This window comes from Lontra canadensis, unplaced genomic scaffold (genome assembly GCF_010015895.1).
Source record: "Lontra canadensis isolate GAN:19392208 unplaced genomic scaffold, GSC_riverotter_1.0 scaffold3, whole genome shotgun sequence".
Classification (NCBI taxonomy): Eukaryota; Metazoa; Chordata; class Mammalia; order Carnivora; family Mustelidae; genus Lontra; species Lontra canadensis.
The window spans coordinates 7,726,385-7,747,318 of record NW_022630997.1 but is presented as its reverse complement, the minus strand read 5'-3'; the positions used below and the strand labels follow the sequence as shown (position 1 = coordinate 7,747,318).

The window sequence follows — 20,934 nt, the reverse complement described above, 5'->3', positions numbered from 1 at the left end:
GTAAGTATCAGCTGACTATACGAACCAATGCCTTCCCTTCAGCCCTCCCCATGAGTCTGGGTATCCGCAGAGCTCTGAGCCAGTGGGTTAGGAAGGAGCTCCTTGGAATGTGAGGCTGAGGCTCAGACTTCATGGCACACACAAGTCATCATGGCCACTTTGCGAGACCTTACGTGCACACCCCTCCAGTCCACTCGCCCTCCAGTTACTGTAAATCCATCCTCCTCGTACTCCCTACTGCTCAGAGCTGACGTCACAGCTGCTCTGTGCTTTGGAATTTGAACCTTCGATGTCTCCAACCACCTCAATCTACGCCTCACCCACTCCCCGCTGGTGATCAGCCCCTCTATCTACCCAGCTCCCTTCCTCCCGCATCTCCCCGTCTCTGGACTAGCATTTCGTCTTATAAACTCAACTTACTAAACACTTTCCCACTCTACGCTTTCCTCACCAGGAGCATCTCTACAGATTTTAATCTAAGCCTTCATTATCTTTTGCCTCAGCTGCTATAATAGAGTCAGAATATCTCTAACACCTTCCAATGCAGAATGACTTTTCAAAATGCAAAGCTGACCATTTTTCAACGATGGGATACACTCTAAACTCTTGGCTTAAAAACTGTTCTGAACCAGCTCTCATACCCTATGCAATGACCACTTCTAGCCTCTGACCCTTCCCACTGCATCCCGCATTCTAACCATACGGAATCATCTGCCGTTTCCTGACCGTACCATGCATTTGAATCTCTCGGCCTCTCTACCTACTATTTCCTCTGAAAGGAATGCACTGCATTCTCCTGAAAACCTCTGAAATACACTTTTTTGTCATGTTATAGTGGTGACATATTTCTAGCGCTACTCAGTTATTAGGTCAGAGTTAACAGTATGGTTGTTCTTACTTACTCTTTGCTGCCACAGTGACCCATACCAGACCCTCACCTTCCCTACTGCCACGCCTGACACAGTAATTTGCTATCTTGTCTTTCTAACTGCCTTTTAGCCATTTGGTAAATATTGCCCATGAAGTTGAAGTATTCACAGTTCACCAAGTAACCCTCATAAAATATAAAAATAACGGAGGTAGTTTTAATGCTTTTGGTACCTTTTAGATTTTTCACAATGAACATTACTTTTACAATGAAAACAAAAAAAAAGCTAATGTCATCTTTACGATGTTTCAAAATGTATAAAGAAAACACCAAAAATTCAAAATATAATCTTTTCCATACCTTAAATTTCCAAATAAACTGGTCTTACCTGAAGATGGGAATGTTAAGATTGTTGCCTGAAGCAATGTACGGTGCTTTGATGTTATGGCAGAAGAGAATGAAAGTCAGCAGGAGATAGTCAATATGTGATCTGTGAACTGGTAGAAATATAAGTGGCAAATTCATCTAGTAAAAGAAAAAATGCCAAATTTAAAATTCAAATGTGAACTTCAATCACACTTTGCAACTTCCTTTTTGGTTAGAATCTCTCAAACACTGGCTGATCAATGACTCATTCTTTAAAAACATTTTCCAGTAATATGAACTTCTTCCAATTTAATACTTCCTTCGCTGAAAACAACCACCACCACAATAAAGAATAAAAAAGAGCTGGGGAACCAAGAATTGAAGTAGCCTTTATGTATCTTCTGAGGGACAGCCCTGATCACATTAAAAGGGCAGAGAGTTTAAAAGTCAAGCTTGGTCTGGCTTGAAATCCTGGGCAGTCACTCACTAGCCATGACTGGGAAAGCTTAACCTATCTGTGCTTTTACTTCTTCATTTGTAAATACCAACTGTTCTAGTTAATTTCAAGAGTTACTGCGGTAACTTACAAAAGGAATCCAGCACACTACTGGTGGGTCCTCCTTTACTCACCCTTCCCCAAATGCCCAGCTACTGTGCACCTGTCATATGGGGGAAATCTTCCAAATAGGATGGATGCACACAGGACACAAGAGAACACTTCCACACAAAAGAACTCTAAATTCACTCCAGAAACGTGGGAACAACAGAATGACAGATCACACAAATTCTTGCCTCAGTTGCAGCTTTAACCATCTCCAGTTGGCCTTTGTGAATCTGAATATTCCAAAAGAAGCTGTTGAACAGCTTGAGTAACACCCATCCCGTCAATCTGAAAAGTTAAAAAAAAAAAAAAATGAAAAAGAAAAAGAAATTAAATGTACATACATACATTTAGAGAGAGCTGACTTTTGTCTACTTAAGTTTCTGAACCTTCAACCTAAAAGCGCTTTTAAGTAACTTAGTGTGTGTGTATGTCTGTGTACCTGAACTACTGGATTAAAGAGCTGACTTTCACATGCATCCTCATAGATACATGTATTTATTACAGATTAAAATCTTACATTTGTATTTACCTATTTATTACAAACTAAAATCTTACATTTCACTCAAACAGCACACTTTACACTTCAGAAGTAAATCATCAACCATCATCAACCGAATATTTAGGCGAGCAGAAAGCAGTATAAAACCACTCCATTTAAAATATGGATATGTGGGGGCGCCTGGGTGGCTCAGTGGGTTAAGCCTCTGCCTTCAGCTCAGGTCACGATCCCAGGGTCCTGGGATCGAGCCCCGCATCGAGCTCTCTGCTCAGCGAGAAGCCTGCTTCCTCCTCTCTCTCTCTGCCTGCCTCTCTGCCTACTTGTGATCTCTCTGTCAAGTAAATAAATGAAATCTTTAAAAAAAAAAAAAAAGATATGGATATGTGAAGTCTAGCTCACAAGTCTAGAGAGATATCAGCAGTCATACAATGGCTGCTATCAATTAAGAAAGATTAAGGCACCTTAAAGCCTACCATAGGGCTACTTCCCACAGAAGCTGAACAAGAATATAAAAAGGAATTTGGGGCACCTGGGTGCCTCAGTCGGTTAAGTGTCTGCCTTCAACTTCAGCTCAGTGTCTGCCTTCAGCTCAGGGTTCTGGGATCAAGTCCTGCATGGGATCCAGTCCCGTATGGGATCAAGTCCCACACTGGGCTCCCTGCTCAGCGGGGAGTCTGCTTCTCCCTCTACCCTTCTCCACTTCTCATGATCTCTCTCTCCCTCTCTCATAAATAAAATCTTCTAAAAATTTTTAAAAATAAATAAAATAAAAAGGAATTTTAACATCAGAATATGTCCAAACTTCCTCTGGACCAAAACCATTGTGCTAGGGAAGTCCAATGGTTCAGTCCCTGTTTGCTCAGAACAGGATGGGTATCACTGAAAGCTTTTTGTTTTGCCTTCAAATACCTGATCATCGTTGGTGAGACAGTGGCAACCATCTCTTGAAGGATCCTTTTGGCTTTCTTTCTCACTTTACTGATGGCTTTTGATTGCTGCTGAGCAGAACCATCAGGGTTTAGTTCAGCAGCCACTTCTGCAATTGCCTCTTGTACTCTGATTGGAAAACAGAAAGACAATGTAAGTGGCTCTATGCTACATTCTGCATTCAGTATTTTCTAAATCATAGCTATAAACCACAAAATGAAATATGTTTTCTTAATATGTGATTAACATGAAAATAAGCTCAAGTTAGATATGTTTTGTTTGGTGGCCTGATAAATACTAAGGATACTATATTCCTAAACCAGTGAATCCCTGAGGAATCTGGAAGGCAGCTTTAAGAAAAAAAAAAAAAATTTTTTTAACTCAAATTCACTGGGTAATGGCTACATGAATTTGAATGTTCCAGATATTCTGCAGGAGATACAAAGTTACACTCTAGCAGAGGGGAGAGAATGAAAAGTTACTCGTTTAGGTATATAACTCAGAGGTATCTAACCAAAATCCACTGCCAAAGTAAGGTGTGATTTTTCTTTTAAAGACCTAATGCATTACTCATTTATGGTGACTTTATTAATAGAATGATTATGTAAAACTCTTTAGAAAGGATCAAAGAGGGGCATAAATATTTACACGTGTTTTCCCATATCAACCCTGTAATTTAAGAAAGGCACATCTCAAGATAAAACAACACAGAGCAATAAGCAGTGAAGAGGTAAGATTTAATCTAGTTTTGTAAATTTTCCATATGACTTAGGGAAGAACACATGAGGTTAAACCTCCTTAAATCATTTAATATCCTAGTTACTAGTCAAAACATCTGGATGGAATGAAACAGTTGGAGGTTTTTACCTAGAAAACAGAATATATGATAACCCAAAGGGTTTCAAATAATTACGTTTTCTCCCTCTGTTGCTACTGATTTTAGACCAGCACACAGCAAAACCCTACATAGCTCCCTAAGTCATTAATACAAAAGACTATTCTACTGGACACTGATGCACCCTAGGCTTATTCTTTTAATACCTTTATTTCAATCTGGACAGGAATTTTTTACAAGTAATTGAAAAGATTATTAAATCTCCATTATTGACTATTTATTCATTCATTCAATAAATATTTATTGAGCACCTACTATATGCCACCACTGTTCAGGCCTCAACAGCCACACTACAGGGCCTCCATTTCTAAGCAGTCTTTCAAACCACTCCGGCCTCTGGCTCCCCAAATCCAGGTAGACATCTACCATGGCAACACTAATGAGGCAGATCAGAGACTGATCTTCATGCCAACTCCCAGAGCCCAGCGCCTAAACTTGAGAATGATTTATTTCCCCACTCCACGTGAGTTCAAGTCAGAAAACTCTCCCACTTGTAAGCAAGCTAATCTGCGAGATAGGACAGAATCTTATTCTCTTAAAATTTCTAGTAAGGATTTCCTAGCACAAGAATTTGTGCCTAGGTACTCAATAACTATTTGACAGAAATATCAAATGTGTTTCTCTTTTGGCTGTAATGACAGGAAACACAATGTCCCAAACATTCATATTACAGAAAACTTTACAGAGAACTGGAAATATGTGCATCTCTGAATTCCAACTCACCAACTCCATTCAATCGCTAATGCATAAAACAAGATTGCTTTTCCCAAAACCATCTGTTCTCCTACTTTTCCTTGCTTTCCTTTGAAGTTTAACATTTAACATTTGGAAACGGGAATCCTCTTGAAACAGAGTCCCAGAGAAACTAAAGGTTAATAAAGGAAGGCAATTCCTACCCTACTCCCTCTCCTGCCCCCCTCATCCCTGTTTCTTCCCTTTTTAACAGTATCCCCACCCTTACCTAGTGCTGTTCAGTACATTTTCAGCCACATTGGTGGCAAACATGCCTTTATGGACATCTCGCTCTTGAACAAAAAGCACGTAGGAAAGACGTCTTGCAAGCCATCCTCGGTGCCTGCAACGTGAAAAAGATTTAGCACAGAAGTAGTCTAGGAAGACCTAAAACAAATTGAATGACTTGTTCAGCAGTTTCCCCCGCTGTAAAAGCAAAGCCTTGTTTCATCTATTCCTGAAATTTGGTGTTCTCCTGTACCAAATTTCCTTAGTAGTTCAGGATGATCTATGCAGACAATTGTATTCCTTTTATCTTTCAGGTACTCTCAACTAAAACTTAAACTTGGAATCTGTGTACTATAATGTTTGAAAGGTGTTACTCTGCCAAATAATTAACCAAACATAAAAGCAAAAGAAAGAAAAATGTCTTATTTTATTAATACTTTTTTTAAAAGCAAGTATGTTGAATGCTATACACATAAGCTATATAACTTAGGGCTATGAACTATAAAGAGAGCATTCAGAAGTCTTTCCTAATGAAGGGCCAATTTTTTTATTAAAGGTAATTTTTTTTTTTTAATCTAAGGTCATCACTGACTCTCATATTGAATTGACAAAGCTGATTAGTTGAGAGGAGTCAAGGATAACTAAAGCATGGTCTAAACGTTTGTACACTGGGCTTATGAAGCCAGAAGTTCTTGCATTCTTCCCCCCAACATTTGACATATCTAATGGATAGGACCTATTCTATTGGTTTTGATAACTACGTTATTTATATGGGGGCTTGGGGACAGAGACCTCAGAATAACAATGTCACAAACCTTCATATGCAATTATTTGAAAACATTTATAATGATTACGTAATGCCTCATTATCATTTCACCCATAAAGACATTCAAATGGACAGATTTCAAATATAAATTCATGAATTTTGAAAAGCCTTCAGTTAAGGAAAAGTAATTGGGGGAAGAACTATTGATGAATCACTAGTTCCTTCATCTCTTTTCCTGACATTCTCTTTTTCTACCTCCTTTCCCTTGACTCAATTCTCTGCAAACTTGACCCACTATGTTAATTGTTTAATTCTAAATTCTTCCTTGAGTGAACACTTTCACAATGGTTACTGGAATGTGTGAAGTCCCAGCTCTCCATGAAATCCATTTGCAATGGATTGAAAGCTGTGTACGTGTGCGGCAAATTATCTAGGCTTTGCTTCATGTGACACACAGAGAAGCAAAGTAGCCAGCTCAGCTACACAGGGCAGCTCGTCACTCGGACTGGTTTCAGATCACCTAGACCGTACAGTGCTGGCTTTGTTTTCCTAGCGGCCTTCAACTACGGACAAGAAATGGACCCTGTGGCTTCATGCATAAAATGGCTACTTACATAAACAAGAAGACACTCTATGAGATCCCTTTTCTTAGGTTCTTAAGTCAAAAAAGGGGGAAAAAAATCAGGGGGCTAGAATTTCCCTTCTCTCCTTTAAATTTAAGACAGAGAGAGAAGGGTAGCATGGGAATACGAAAACGTAAGTCCTTTGACTTTGGTTCTATTAAAAAAAAAAAAAACCTGTTATATGCAGGTATTGTCAGACTCACTTATGATCTCATCACCAAAATATGATCAGTAATAGCAGAAAGCCTTCAAATTTAAGTATTTGACTTCTTGGATCAATTTTCACAAAATTTCAAGCATGTCTCATCACCTGAAGCTACCACTGACCTTTTCCAGGCATTCACTCTTAGAATTAATTATAAGAACAGGCAGTATTTTTGGCTGTCATTCTCTCCTGCCTCACAGACATTCATACAACCTCCCCTCCCCCATCCGTTATCCCTTAGCCTAGATTCACATAAAACAAAGCCTCTTTTCTCTCACTGGGATGCCTAACAGCCCATTCCCAAGTGCCTGATGTCTGGAAGAATTCTAAAGAAAGCCTTAAGCTAGTAATTAAATGAAAAAAAACATTTACTCACTACAGGGACACATCTTCTAAAACTCCATAGATTAGGCTGATTTCAATTTTTAAGCATAAAATAATAATAATAGATCATAAGACATTTGAACTTACCCTTTCCTCAGATAAATCTTTATCACGTTTTGGCACACTTCAGATATAAAATCAATATGCAAATAAAAAGAGAAAGCTATAAGTGATATCTACACTCTCATGAAATAATTACTATATAATTACATAGTAGTAATAGTAACTGATCTCTCAGGGGGCTGTGCTGCTTCTGATTTTTAGATAACACCTCTTGTGTCAGAAACTCAATTCTATTAATTCTCAAAAAGATGAAGAAATTCCTCTTAGAGTATAGCCACTGATTATTATAGTTATTCTTTTGTGATGTATTAGAAATAAAAGAAATTTCTTTTTACCTTGTGTGAGTTTCATTGATATAAATAACATTCCGCAAACCCAAAGATGGGATACTGGAGTTGAAAAATTTATCCTACATGAAACAAAATAAATGTAGACATGAGTATATGACCGGATGGCTGGTGAAGAGCTCACATTACTGGATAACTTTTATTAAGTAAAAAGTTAAGGACTGCTTTAAAAAAAAAATCTAAGAGATGAAGAAAAATTATGTTTTATTGAAAAGTATTTTTTAGTCTTCAAAGAAGGTCAAAAATTCAGAAATAAGGCTTACCACCTTGCAAAGCAAATTTTGCCTCCCTTTCCTGCCTCACTCCCTACCTCTAACCCAAAAGAGTTGAAGCTACAGAGAGCTTATTAAATCATTGATGGGAATACTGGAGTTTTCAGTGCTCTCCAAATGCAAAAATAGCATGCTAAGTACCATGTAGTTATCATTAGGTTATTAAATATAGCAATAATCCTGACACAATAATTATCATCCTCATTTTATAGACAGGAAAATTGAGGCTGAGGGCAGTTTTAATATTCAAATTTATATCTTGGTCGAAAAAGTATGGTCTTTATTTCTCTAAAACGACTGTTTACTGAATTGGAAAATGTATGGCTAAAGGTCACTCTCTTTACAGGAAACCTTAAAGGATAACTCAGAGATAGCTCTTCTGGAAAGAGAAAGTCTGTAGTTTTATCAGTATGGACAAAAAGGTGAACATTCCACAAATAAATCCTGCGAAAGCATAATGTCCCTTCAATAGAAGATGTAGAAATATTTACGTGGAATCTCTTTAAAGATGAGGAAACAGGATATCAGAGAAGGGGAAAGGGTAGCAAATATCAAAAAATTACTACGAAAGTCCTGTTTAAAATTATTATAAATAAACATGTCATGAAAGAACTTTAAGATCAAGTTCAACCCCATCAGGTACTGTATTTAAACAAAAAATCATTTATTATACAACTCCTCTGTGCCCACCCTAAAACACCCCTGCCACCACTACCACCACCAGATAATTTCCTATACTCTCTCCTGATTTAAGGACACATCAGAGTCAGGACGCCTGGGTGGCTCAGTAGGTTGAGCCTCTGCCTTCAGCTCAGGTCAAGATCTCAGGGTCCTGGGATCGAGCCCCACATCCGGCTCTCTGCTCAGTGGGAGCCTGCTTCCCCCCTCTCTACTTACTTGTGATCTCTGTGTGTCAAATAAATAAAATCTTTAAAAAAAAAATTGTATTTCTACTGGCCTACTAATCTGAACTGGCTTTATTCTTAGACTAGAAATATCGTGGTCATTCAATTCTACCAAATTCCCACAACAAGACACTTGTGATTTAAAAGGAACAATATTTATAATTTAGACATTCTTGAGCAGACCAGAATATTTAACATAAATTGCTTGGGTCCCACACAAATCTTTCCCAAGTCAGTGAATCCCTTTATAGCACTCAGAATTCTACCTCCTGCCAACCCGACCCTGAGTAGAAAATTCACACAGCACGGTTAGCTATCCACACAGGTCATATAATGTCTATAAGTGAAAGGCACTCAAATGGCGGAATTTCTGTCCTGATAACCGGCCCATCCCAGAGAAAGCATTAACATCCAGGTATACCTTTTAAAGGGTAACTCTACTGCCCAAGAACACAGCCAAATTTGATTCTACATTCCTTGGCTAACTCATCCCCCTAGCAAATTACCAGCAGAGGCTTGCCTTCCACCCAACTGACTCTTCTCAAATACAACACTGTAATGTGGAAGATTTTGCATGACATGTGTTTATTTCACCAAAATACAAACAAATCTATACATGTTCTATTTAAAATCTTCATCCTAACATTTTATTTTTTAAAGATTTTATTTGAGAGGGAGAGAAAGTGTGTGTGTGTTTGAGCAAGTACGAGCAGGCGGGAGAGGCAGAGGGAGAGGGAAAAGTAGATTCGACTTGGAAATCGATCCCAGAACCCTGAGATCATGACCTGAGCAGAAATCAGGAGTCAGATACCTTTCGCATCTGCGAAAGGCAGATGCTTAAGGGACTCAGCCATCCAGGCACCCCTTATTTTATGTTTTAAAAAGATTTTATTTAGTTTGGGTGGGGAGAAGAGAGTAAGAGAGAATCTTAAGAGAGAAGCACACCCCACAGACTCCATGCCGAGCACAGAGCCCCTTCCATGCACAGCTCCATCTCATAACCCTGAGATCATGGCCTGAGCAGAAATCAGGAGTCAGATACCTATCTGACTGAGCCACCCAGGCACCCCCATCCTAAGATTTTAGTAACCAACCCTCACCATCACAGTCAACAGACACCCACCCTCCCTATCCATCCCCCCCTAACAGAAACTGAGGAAAAGGAGAGTGGGGCAAAGTCACAGCTTTAAAACTTCACTCTGTCCTGCTATCTCTTGCTCATCTCACTAGGATTTTAACCATGAGTCAAAAGTTCAATATCTAGGGGCACCTGGGCGGCTCAGTGGGTTAAAGCCTCTGCCTTCGGCTCAGGTCATGATCCCAGATCGATGCTGGGATCAAGCCCCGCATCGGGCTCTCTGCTCATGGGGGAATCGCTTCCCCCTTTTTCTCTCTGCTTGCCTCTCTGCGTACTTGTGATCTCTGTCAAATAAATAAATAAAATCTTTTCAAAGAAAAAAAGAAAGTTCAACATCTAGAAGTTATACAAAGGTTCCCACCAACTCTTTAGAATTAAGGAAGTCATGCAATTGATGAGCGCTGGGTGTTAAGCACCTAATGAATCACTGCACACCACACCAAAAACGAATGATGTACTATGCATTGGCTAATTGAACTTAAAAATAAAAAATGAAAAAAGAAGACTGATCTAAAAAGTAAGATCTGCTCTTCTGAAGTCATACTAAACTGAAAAAATTGACCTTTGTTGTTGGCCTCCCTGCTAAGCAGGGAGTCTGCTTCTCCCCCTGCTTTCTCCCTCCTCGTCCTCTCTCCCTCTTTCAAGTGTGTTCCCATTCTCTCTCTCAAATAAATAAAATCTTAAAAAAACAAACAAACTAAACTAAAAAAGAACCAAATTATCACTTAGCATCAACTGTTTGACCACTATTTACTGAGTAAATGAATGGAAAAAAAAACTGAGTCGACATCACTATTTGGAATATTTGGTTTATAAATATGGGCTGAAGTTCAAAAAATGAATTAAGTTCATTAAGACTATCCAATAATAAAATTCACACAAAGTTGGAATTTCACTCTGTTTATTAAAGGTCAACAAGTAGTAACATTCTTACCCAGCTCTGAGGAGTACAGGAATAACAACATCTTCCTACAAATGGCCTTTTTCGGCTCATTAGGCTTTCTTTCCACTTTAAGGTTGCAGATCTGAAGACAGTAGGTCTGAAACCACACTCACCCTAAAAAATGTTAATGGGGGAAAAAGTGTTTGAATGGCAAAAGAACCGTATTTGTCCACCTGATCTCGAAAACTAAGATATTTCAGATATAAGAGAAACCTAGACTTAGGTTTTGTTTGGTAGTAAGTTTCTCAGAGTGATTTTCCTTCATGGTTCTAATCCCCTGCATCATCAACACTTGAAACAAATCTTGGAACATAAGCAAAATTTGAGAACCTAAGAACAGTAGTAGCCAGCAAGGTTGAGCAAGGTTAAAAAGCCCGTGAAAGCAGCAGGATGAATAAAACCAGACTCCCGGATCCATATGCTAACAGTTAATCTTGTTCCTCTTCAACCACAGACTCCCACAAAAGTAGTACAAAGCCTTAGCTTTGGGATATGATGAGCTAATGAACTCGATGAGCAAAATGTTTAGAACAGAGGAGCAGAATTTGACTCTAATTGGACAATACATACAGCTAGGATTTAAACTCTATGATTTAAACTTTAAACTCTGTTGTCAGGCTAAAGGAATGTTATGTAAGTTTACCTTGTTTTTTATTCAAAGTAAAATATTTTAAGCTGTGTATAACAACTTGCTCATTCGTTGCTCATATCCCACTGATAACAACATTCGCAAAAATAAGTAAAAAAAATCCCAAAACTTCCCATCATTTTTTATATAAAGTAGATAGTGTTCAAGAAATATTTTAAACATGCCCTATTATGTCAAAATAGAAAAAAAATACACAATGCAAGTCCTTTGAATTGATTTTCATACTAAATTTCCCATTTTCATCTTTTTAAAAACGCTTATTTCCATGACAAGATTCATACTTATTACAGAAAATAGACACAGAAAGTATCTGTAGAAGTATACTACCCAAAACAACTCCTAGTAGGTTCTTTTTTCTTTGCAAAGTATTTTGCTTTTTAACACAATCACTGTGCTTAAATATCCCACCCAATTTCTTCTTCCCAATTAACAACCTGAAGAATGTTTAAATATTAGGCTCCATAAACAGATCTTCTAACAGCTGGAGGAAGTCTCTTTAACTATTAACCTCTATTTGATACTATGTCGCTTCCAGCTACCTTCATAAACAATACTGAAACAAACATCTTTAGGTTGAATGCTTCTAACCTATATTAAACTTACCCATTCCTCATTTGCATGCTTACATCGACCAACACTGTATTCTGATGAATTTGGCAGATAAGAAACATCTATTGTGCCAAGGGTCAACGCAGATTCATCCATGTCACAAAAGGTAACTCCCGAATCATGTGCTACAAAAAATATACGCCATTTCAATTAATGACTAATACAGAGAGTAAAGACCAAAACTCAAAATTCTGACCTCAATATTATTTTGATCCATCACATGATGTCAAATGAACTACTGGTGGAGGTGCACCATGTGTAGTCAAAGTGTAAAAGCAGACTTTGATGGGTTTAAACTCAGCAACTCTGGTAGACCATTCTGATTTTTTTTTTAATCAAAATTTGTAACTTTAGATTTCCTGAACAAAATAGCCACGAACGTGCAAGGGTAAATAACAGCTTATTTGAGGTAGGTGACATACGTAGAAGTTACGTATATGCGCACAAGTAGATAATTTTTTAAAATTATGTGCTGGGAATTCTTGGTCATACATAATATGCAGTGTAAAAATGGTGAAGGCAAAGAGGGAACCTTTAGAGTTTCCCACTTAAAGTGAATTAAACTCTCAGTTTTCTTGCAATGCCTTAAGTGCAATGATATTTGCACTTTTAATACACCTACGAAGTTCTAAATCAAAACCACGCCATCTTGAAATATCTGATTTAAAAGTTTTCATCATTCTCAATAAGGCTTTTCGTACCCTAAGTGAACTGCTAAAGAAAGCAGAGATTAACCTAAAATACAAAAACTCCCTAACATAATTCTCAAATTGCTTCAGCTTTTGACTATTTCTCACCCTGCCTTAAATTATTCCTTTAAAACTCTGAAAGGTCACGTCCGGGGTAACAGCGTTACTTCCCATATGGGTTTGCTGCGGTAACTACTATTCTCAGCACAACCATATAGTACGTCCTTAACAAATTAACATGACATCAACCTAACATAATAGGCCAGTTGCGAGGATAGCAAAGCAATGCACCTGGCCTGAAAGCTCTTCACTATTATGAAATAAATCAGCTATCAGTTTCACAAGCAGAATGTAGCTACAACAGGGGGAGCTCCATTGCTGCCTGAGAAAAAGAAGTCGCTGCTGGCCCCAGCGATGGGAGTAGTGGAGGGAGAGTCGGGTGCCAATAGGAAGTCACGGTTCGCTCCTCCCTCCCTACAGCGTTTATCCAAGGTCGAGAACTAAAACGAAATCTGGACGCGCCAGACTATTAGCTGAGGGGAACCAACTCCGGGCTTTTAAAGGAGCAGAGATAGGGGGATCAGCTCTTAGGCCAAACATCCACAAGTTCGAATCCCCCACTGCTGACCATCTGTGCTGACTTTGAACAAGTTGGTTAACTTCTACGCCTGGGTTTCCCTGTCTGGAACATGGGCATATTATGATAGATCTTACCTCCTGGGGTTGCTGGGAGGGCTAGACAGTAACTATAACGCGTCTAACACAGCGTCTGGCACACGGCGTACGCTCAGGCCAGTCATTGGTAAGTGTCATGGGACTGTCCCCTGCACAAGCCCCAGCTGCCTGAAAGCCAATGCCCCCACGATGCCTTCAGGTGCGTACGCTACTCAGTCCATAGGAACCTCCGTCCCGCCCAGGGGAACCCATGCCGCAGCCCGACCCCCATCCAGCACGAGCCGGGCCCATTTCTCGGGGGGGGGTCCTGCAGCTCCGGGGAGATGGACAACCTGCTGGCGTGGCGCCGGGTCCAGCGGAGAGGGCGACGACGCACCTGTCGCGGCGCTCTGGGCCCGAGCAGCGTCCCGCAGCCGCTCTCGCCCTCGCGGTCTGCACCCGGCAGCTCCGCCAGCTCCGGCTTCCGCTCCTGCAGCCGCCGGCACTTCAAGTCTCCGCCGGTGCTGCTGCAATGTCGCGTCCCGATGACGCAACCGGCGCCCTCCAGTGAGCGGAGGCTCGGCGAGTCCGTGGGCGCCGGAATGGGGGGGGGGGGGCGTCTCCCAGGCTCCGCGTGCGGATCGGCGTGGAACCTGCGCACGCCAGGGCCCGGTGGAGCCAATAATGGAGAGTGAGTGCCTAATCGGTTACTCTGCCTCGGTACTGAGTCACGTGAAGGTGTTGTGCGCGCGCACGCTGCGCGCTCGTGCACGCGCGCCTCGGGCTACATTGTGTCGATTCTGCCCATCTGGAAGCCTGTTCCGGCCTCAGGCTCTTTTGGGAGTGTTCGCTTGGGCTCTTTGGTTCCCGTGTGCATGTGTGGTCTGTCTTAGGAGATTTGTAAGAATATGCCGAAATTTTTAGGGTTGGGGGAGGTGGGGATGGGGAGCGACCCTGTTGTGTAATTTCTGTAACAATGGCTGAGTGCCTTGGAACAGAATGAGTTGAAAGAGAAACGAGGCTTGAAAGCCTGAGTCCAAATTTGCCTACCTTTAATTCTTCATGGGGCACAAAGCTCTTTCACAATATTCGTCATGCCATTGACAAGGCCAGTGATTATCAAGAATATTAGTAATTTGGAAGCAAAGGATCACCTTTTACACACACCTTAGCAACAAGCATTAAATTTGAACCAGCAAATGGGAGTACAAAGATGATTAAGTCATAATATAGTCCCTGATCTCACACCCCAGCCACCAGTCTTCATCAGCTCTGCACACATTAACCCTAACCCTCTCCTGGAAACATAACCTTCCATGTCCTCCCATCAAAAACCATCCAGAGCTCTCACAGCCCAAATGCCCAAGCCTGGCATATAAGACCTCCTCTACTTCCCCCACTGTTCTCCAATAGAAGCTCCTACTCCAGCCTTTCTGGTTGTCCCTCCTCAAACCATGGGCTCCCATACTCCTAATTGTGCTCACACCACATTTTCCTAAATTCCATAGTTCCCTCCTGAACTAGGTCTCCAAGCCTACCTACCCTAATCTCTCCAGCCCTCAGTAATCACACCCTTCTGTGAAATCTCACAGGTTTACTGCAGTGCCACACCTTGAGTCTTTATCAATATATGTCATTCTTCTATAACGTTATGAAATCATCAATGTCAGTGACTTGTCTCAGTCTCTTAGCTAATACAATAGCACTGTTGTAATAAACACTCAGTAAATATTGTTGAACCTGAGGAGCAGGAAGGAAAACAAGAATTCCTTTTCTTGAACTTTCTACTTCTAAGTCCATCTCAAAATGCAGAGGTGGCCTTTTAAAACAATCCAAAACTGTAGAAGTAGCTATTCATATGGGGGGAAAAAAAGACTAAGCTGGTTTGAAGCTGAAGCCTGCCTCTATTCTACCCCACATAGATCTTAACTCTGAGTTAAGCACTGAGTACTCAAAGACTGTGTTGACAAGAATGCAATGAATTCTAATCCCCCAACATCATGACATTTTGTGTATAGATTACTGGTCCCTAACGAAAAAGAAAAAAAGGGGGGGGGGGAAAGGAAAGTCTCAGAGTTTGAAGTCATAGCTAAAGAAAAAGTGATGAGAAATGATGTAGAGGGAGCACTGCAGGAATGCAAATGGAAGGCAGAGGGAAAAATCAGATTATCTTACACAGACCTTATTTGTAGGCAACTCTTCTGTAACACACATTGCACAAGGATGTACTGTACTTGCAGGAGATGTGGATTGCTGTGCAAGATGTTTCAGGTTACCTAATGGGAACTGTTCTGGAAACAGTTGACACAGCAATCTGTTTTATCAACAGAATAACAATCATTTATAGTAATCCAGTCTAGCCAGCCAAGATGGCACAACATTGACTGAATTTACTCTCTTACTAAAACAACTAAATAAAGTAAATAAATAGGCAGAAATGCAGAACAGTGGTTCATAAGGGAGAGCAAATGAATGAGGTGAGCACTCTGATTGCCTCTGTTTACCGCCTGAGAGAGTGGCCAGGAAGCAGTGCAGAGAGGGGAATCAAGGAAGACCTAAACAGACACCCTGCGTTGAGGAAATAGAACTGGGAGACTGGGAAAGGCTAAACAGTGGGAGCTGGGGGTTGAGTGCCGGAGAGAAGAGAACTCTACAGTGAAAGAGGAGCTCTGGAGACCTACAGAAGGCCTTGTTCATCTTCAGCTGATTAAGTGTGTGAGTGTGAGGAAGCTACCCGTGGCCAGGGAAAAAGCCACCCAGACAGAGGGCGAGAACAATCACCAAAGCTTGCACAGTGCAGGGAATAGTTCTGTTCCCACAAATCAGAGTGGAAAGATACCCAGTGATTATATAGGACCAGGAATAGGACCTGATCTTGGCACTCAGATCAGAAACCTCATAATTCATGATTCAATAGGTCTTGTCTTAGGAGTGGGGTAAAAATGATCATAGAGTAAATACTGTTCTGGTCCTACCAAATAAATCTTAAAAGCCAGCACCAAAAGAATCAAACCATTTCCAAGAACAAAGTGTCCCAAAACCAGTACAACAGCATTATAGAAAATCAGAAATATCCAACAAGATAAAATTCACAAAATTCTGGCATCCAATCAAAAATGATCAGGCATACAAAAAACAAACAAACAAACAAAAAAACACGTAGGGAAAAATAGCCCATAAAAGGAGAAAAATCAATCAATTGAAAGGGTAACAGAGGGGCACCTGGGTGGTTCAGTTGGTTAAGCATCTGCCTTCAGCTCAGGTCATGACCCTGGAGTCCTGGGATTGATCCGCCTCATCAAATCAGGCTCCCTGCTCAGTGGGGTGTCTGCTTATCTCTCTCCCTTCGTAGTTTGCCCCACTCATGCTCTCTCCCTGTCTCTCAAATAAATAAATAAAATTTTTCTTTGGGGCTCCTGGGTGGCTCAGTGGGTTAAGCCTCTGCCTTTGGCTCAGGTCATGATCTCAGGGTCCTGGGGTTGAGCCCCACATCAGGCTCTCTGCTTGGTGGGGAGCCTGCTTCCCCTTCTCTCTGCCTGCCTCTCTGCCTACTTGTGATGTCTGTTTGTCAAATAAATAAATAAACCTTTAAAAAAAATTTTTTTTTCTTTAAAAAAGGAGCAGGAAGGAAAACAAGAATTCCTTTTCTTGAACTTTTTACTTCTAAGTCCATCTCAAAATGCAGAGGTGACCTTTTAAAACAATCCAAACTTGAAAGAGTCACAGAAATTATAGAATTAGTAAACTAGGACATTAAAAAAAATTGTAACTGTATTCTATATGGCCAAAGAAGTAGAGATATGGGAAATCTTTAAAAAGACCCAAAGCAAATACCTAAAAATCATAAAAACATTGTCTGAGATTTTTAACACACACATCCCTACACTTCTGTGGGACTAATAGTGGATTAAACATTACTGGGTCTCACAGGCCCTTTACCCTATGAAGATTAGAGGAGAATGAATCAAAACAGAAGCCCAGGTCCTGGGACCTGGCCAACCTGGAAGAAGAAGGCAGGAGGGGGGATGTTAAAGAACCTGAAAACTCTGCAATAGAAACTATCCAAAGTGAAATACAGAGGAATAAAAAGCCTGAATATACAAACTGAGTATCAGTGAGCTTAACATACACATAACTAGAGTCCCTGAAGGACAGGAGAAATATGGGAATGAGGAGGGGTCAGGGGAGACAGAAAAAAATAGTTGAAGAAATAGTAGCTGAAAACTTCCCAAATTTGATAAAAACTATAAACTCACAAATCCAAGAAGCCCAACAAACTTTCAGGAGAATTATAAAGAAAGTTATACCAAGGAACATCACAATTAAATTGCTTAAAACCAGTGGTAAATTGAAAATCTTAAAATCATAGAGAAAAAAAAATCACTATACAAAGGAGCAAAGATAAAATGAGGACAGATTTCTTATCAGAAATTTGCAAACAAGAAATCAGGGAAGTGGCATCTTTAAAGTATTCAAAGAGGGCGTCTGGGTGGCTCAGTCAGTTAAGCGGCTGCTTTGGACTCAGGTTAATGATCCAGGGGTCCTGGGGTTGGCTGCTCAGCTGGGATATCCTACAGGATGGGCTACCTGACAGGACTCAACCCTCCACACCTCTACGGCCAAGAAGGAAAGCCGGCAGGAACTAGGCAGGGTTCCAGACTTTCTTTCATCCATTAGCTGTGCCTCAGGGCAGGGCACTAGTTCCAGAGGGGATCTGGGGCATAGTATCAGAGAACTAGTGGAGCAGGGTAATTAAGAAATTAGCTTTCAAGTTGATTTTTTTTTTACAACTATTAAGTTCATGGTTAAGAAATGGAAGTTACTTTTTCCCCTTCTCCCAAGGCATCCAGCCAGACTCAGGTTAAAATCTCAAGATTCCCCAAGCCCTTAAGGGAGGCTGATTGCAAGTATCTGCCTTTTTGTTACTGAAAGTCAAAAAATGAGAAACTATTTATCAGGTTGGTCACCAAGAAGACAAACCCTGAATGAGCCTTTTGTTTTTCCTGTGGAATCCTGTGGGTTGTGTAAGAAGACACAGTCCTGTGGGTTGTGCAAGAAGATGTTGTCTGAGAAGCGGGCAGGGACCTGCGTGGCCCAAGCACTGAGAAGGGGCTAAGCGTTGAGGGAGCTGGTTTTGGATTCCACTCGAGAGTGCCTCATGCAGGGCCAGTGGAGGTGGTCAGTCTGCAGAAGGATGGTGACCATGGGAGGACTCAGAGGACCAGAAGGCTAGAGTCTTGGAAGCCTCAGTGAAGATCTCAGTGGCCAAGTGTGTTGTAGAGGGAATGGGGCTCACATACCATGCAGGGCCTGGGCAAGGAACAGTGGCGAAGGAAACTGGCTGTCAGGCGTTCTGCACAACACAGGTGCCCATAAGGGAGAAGAGGCAAATCCCAAGAATGATCACTATTGAACTTCTATGGACCCTTGACATGCAATTACTTCGATATCCATTCTTTCATAACATACTGACTGAGAGCCCCTTTTGTGCCCATCTTTTTAGCACCTGAGGATACAAGATGGAGATATGGGGACGTTACACGGATCTGCCCAGGTGGTGTTGAGTCTGATGGCCTCTGGCAGGTCAGGAGTGAGACATGCTATGGCAAAGTAGAGTGAAGTTCCAAACAGCCTCTGTCACAGAGGACAACAGAGGTGACCAGCATTAGAGAAGGTAGTCAGGGAGGGCCTCTCTAAGGAAGGAGCAGCCAAGCCAAGACTGTGGTGTGAGAAGGACCATGTCTGACAGGAGCCCAGAGAAGACCTTTCCAAGGAGCGGGAAGTCCACATGCCAAAACCCTGTGGGAGGATGGGGCTGGGAGACAGAGTGAGCGGCGTGGATGGGAGGGGAATAAGTAGGAAAGTGGCAGAGGGAGGTGTTGGGAAGCCAGAGGGGCCAGATAAAGCCGGGCTTTTCAAGACACCGTAAGAAATTTCAAAAATTAAACATAACATTGTGACATGTGTCAATAATGTCATGGAGGAATTCACGGGCCCTTTACTTTATAAATATTAGAGGAGGATGAATCCTGGGACCTGGCCAACCTGGAAGGAGAAGGCAGTGACTCAGGAGCTAGGATGTGGGCTAGGGCCTGCCTGGGGCCAACTGGCCACAGAGGATCTAGGTAAGAGGAAAGCAGGCACACTTTGTAAGCTACCATTGGTTGAGCACTTCTGATGTGCCAAGCAGTGTTCTAAGTACTTTGGAGGCATTATCTGAAGCAATCCTCTATATCAATCATGGCACAACCTGGAAAACAAGCCAGGCCAGACCACCGAAAGTGTAATTTTCACACAGAATCCATCTTAGAAAGGTCTTGGAAGAGCTGAAAGAATAAAAGGGAACCCTGAGGCAGCCCAGAGATTAGCAACAACAGATCAGTACCCTAGGGCTGGAGCAACAAAGTAAAATATTGACAGAACCAGGAGCCAGAGCCACCTAAGCAACATCTAGGACCAAGGACCAAGGAGAGAGGGGCTGCCTAGGAGGACCCCAAAGGGTTGGGTCCTCCAACCCACAGGGTTACCACGGCTGGAGATGCCACCTGAAAAGGGAGGGAAACCCTCCCTGGCTTCCCCCCCTTTCTGCCCTCCCTCCAGCAGCAAGCCCCTCCTACTGGCTGAAACAAACTGCAAAGAAGCCTAAGGAATGAGTTTGCAGGGACCACTCCCCTCCCAGACATAAAATAGAGCAGGAATGAAAATGGGGAATGGATCTAAGAGCAAACAGAAAAACAAGGGGCCCGTCCTCCCCACAGCCCCATGAGCCAGGAACAATTATTACCCACATTTTTCAGATGAAGAAACTGAGGCATATGGAGAGGTTAGGTGACTCCAGGACCTGGTAGAACCACCATTTGAATTCAGATTTATCTGATTCTAGAGCACAAACACAAAACATACATTTTCACCAGCTTAGGTGAGGGCCTGGCAGTGAGGGTAGTCGAGTCCCAGGTCTGAAAAGCATATCTTACTGTCAAACCCCACTCTATAAAGATATTCAGATGGGGTTGGCATTAGAACTGAGCTGTGAGTGAGGACATCAGTGGAAAACAACCCTGAATCCTTCTAGCAGAATGTCTGAGAATTCTGCAAGGACTTTGGAGCCAGACACCCTGGATTCCAATCTTGGTTCTGCCATTTACCAGCTGCTTGACCCTGGGCAAGTTATTTAAGCTCTCTGAGCCTCGATTCTCTCATTTTTAAAGTGGATTTGCTCATGTCCACTTCCTTATTGGGTTATTTTGAGATTAAATGGAATAATGTATGCAAGATAATTAACATAGCACCTGTTGCATGGTTAAGATTTACTAAATAGTAGCTATTATTATCATTGTCAATAGGTCTCCTCTTGCAGAGACTTCGGAAACAAAAGAGAGATCTTAATTCTTTGAGTTTAAACCCTGGCAAAGAATTTGTCCTAAAATCTTTGGAACTCATAGGAACTCTTAAGGTTAATTTGTTCTGGAAAGAGTGTCTCTGTATCAGTCAGGATGGACTAGGTTATGATACAGTAACAAATGTCTCAGAGTCTTAAGACAACAAAGTTTATTTCTTGTGTATGCTAC

The 20,934-nt window shown here is 41.4% G+C and overlaps 1 protein-coding gene across 5 annotated transcripts in view; it reads right to left on the bottom strand.

The window, feature by feature from the left end:
- Positions 1 to 20,934, bottom strand: part of GPAM (glycerol-3-phosphate acyltransferase, mitochondrial) — a 54,504-nt gene that overhangs the window by 16,133 nt on the left and 17,437 nt on the right. For 2 of the 5 annotated variants that reach the window (XM_032880143.1, XM_032880160.1), the window contains exons 2-8: positions 12,018 to 12,148; positions 10,757 to 10,879; positions 7,496 to 7,569; positions 5,121 to 5,234; positions 3,247 to 3,393; positions 2,027 to 2,123; positions 1,257 to 1,393 (exon numbers count right to left, since the gene is read on the bottom strand). In XM_032880143.1, coding sequence (XP_032736034.1) covers positions 1,257 to 1,393; positions 2,027 to 2,123; positions 3,247 to 3,393; positions 5,121 to 5,234; positions 7,496 to 7,569; positions 10,757 to 10,879; positions 12,018 to 12,119 — 794 coding nt within the window. In that variant the 5' untranslated portion in view covers positions 12,120 to 12,148. Of the gene's footprint in view, positions 1 to 1,256; positions 1,394 to 2,026; positions 2,124 to 3,246; positions 3,394 to 5,120; positions 5,235 to 7,184; positions 7,222 to 7,495; positions 7,570 to 10,756; positions 10,880 to 12,017; positions 12,149 to 13,719; positions 13,925 to 20,934 lie in introns of those variants that run through there. The other 3 variants (XM_032880151.1, XM_032880134.1, XM_032880171.1) reach the window with 3 other exon arrangements.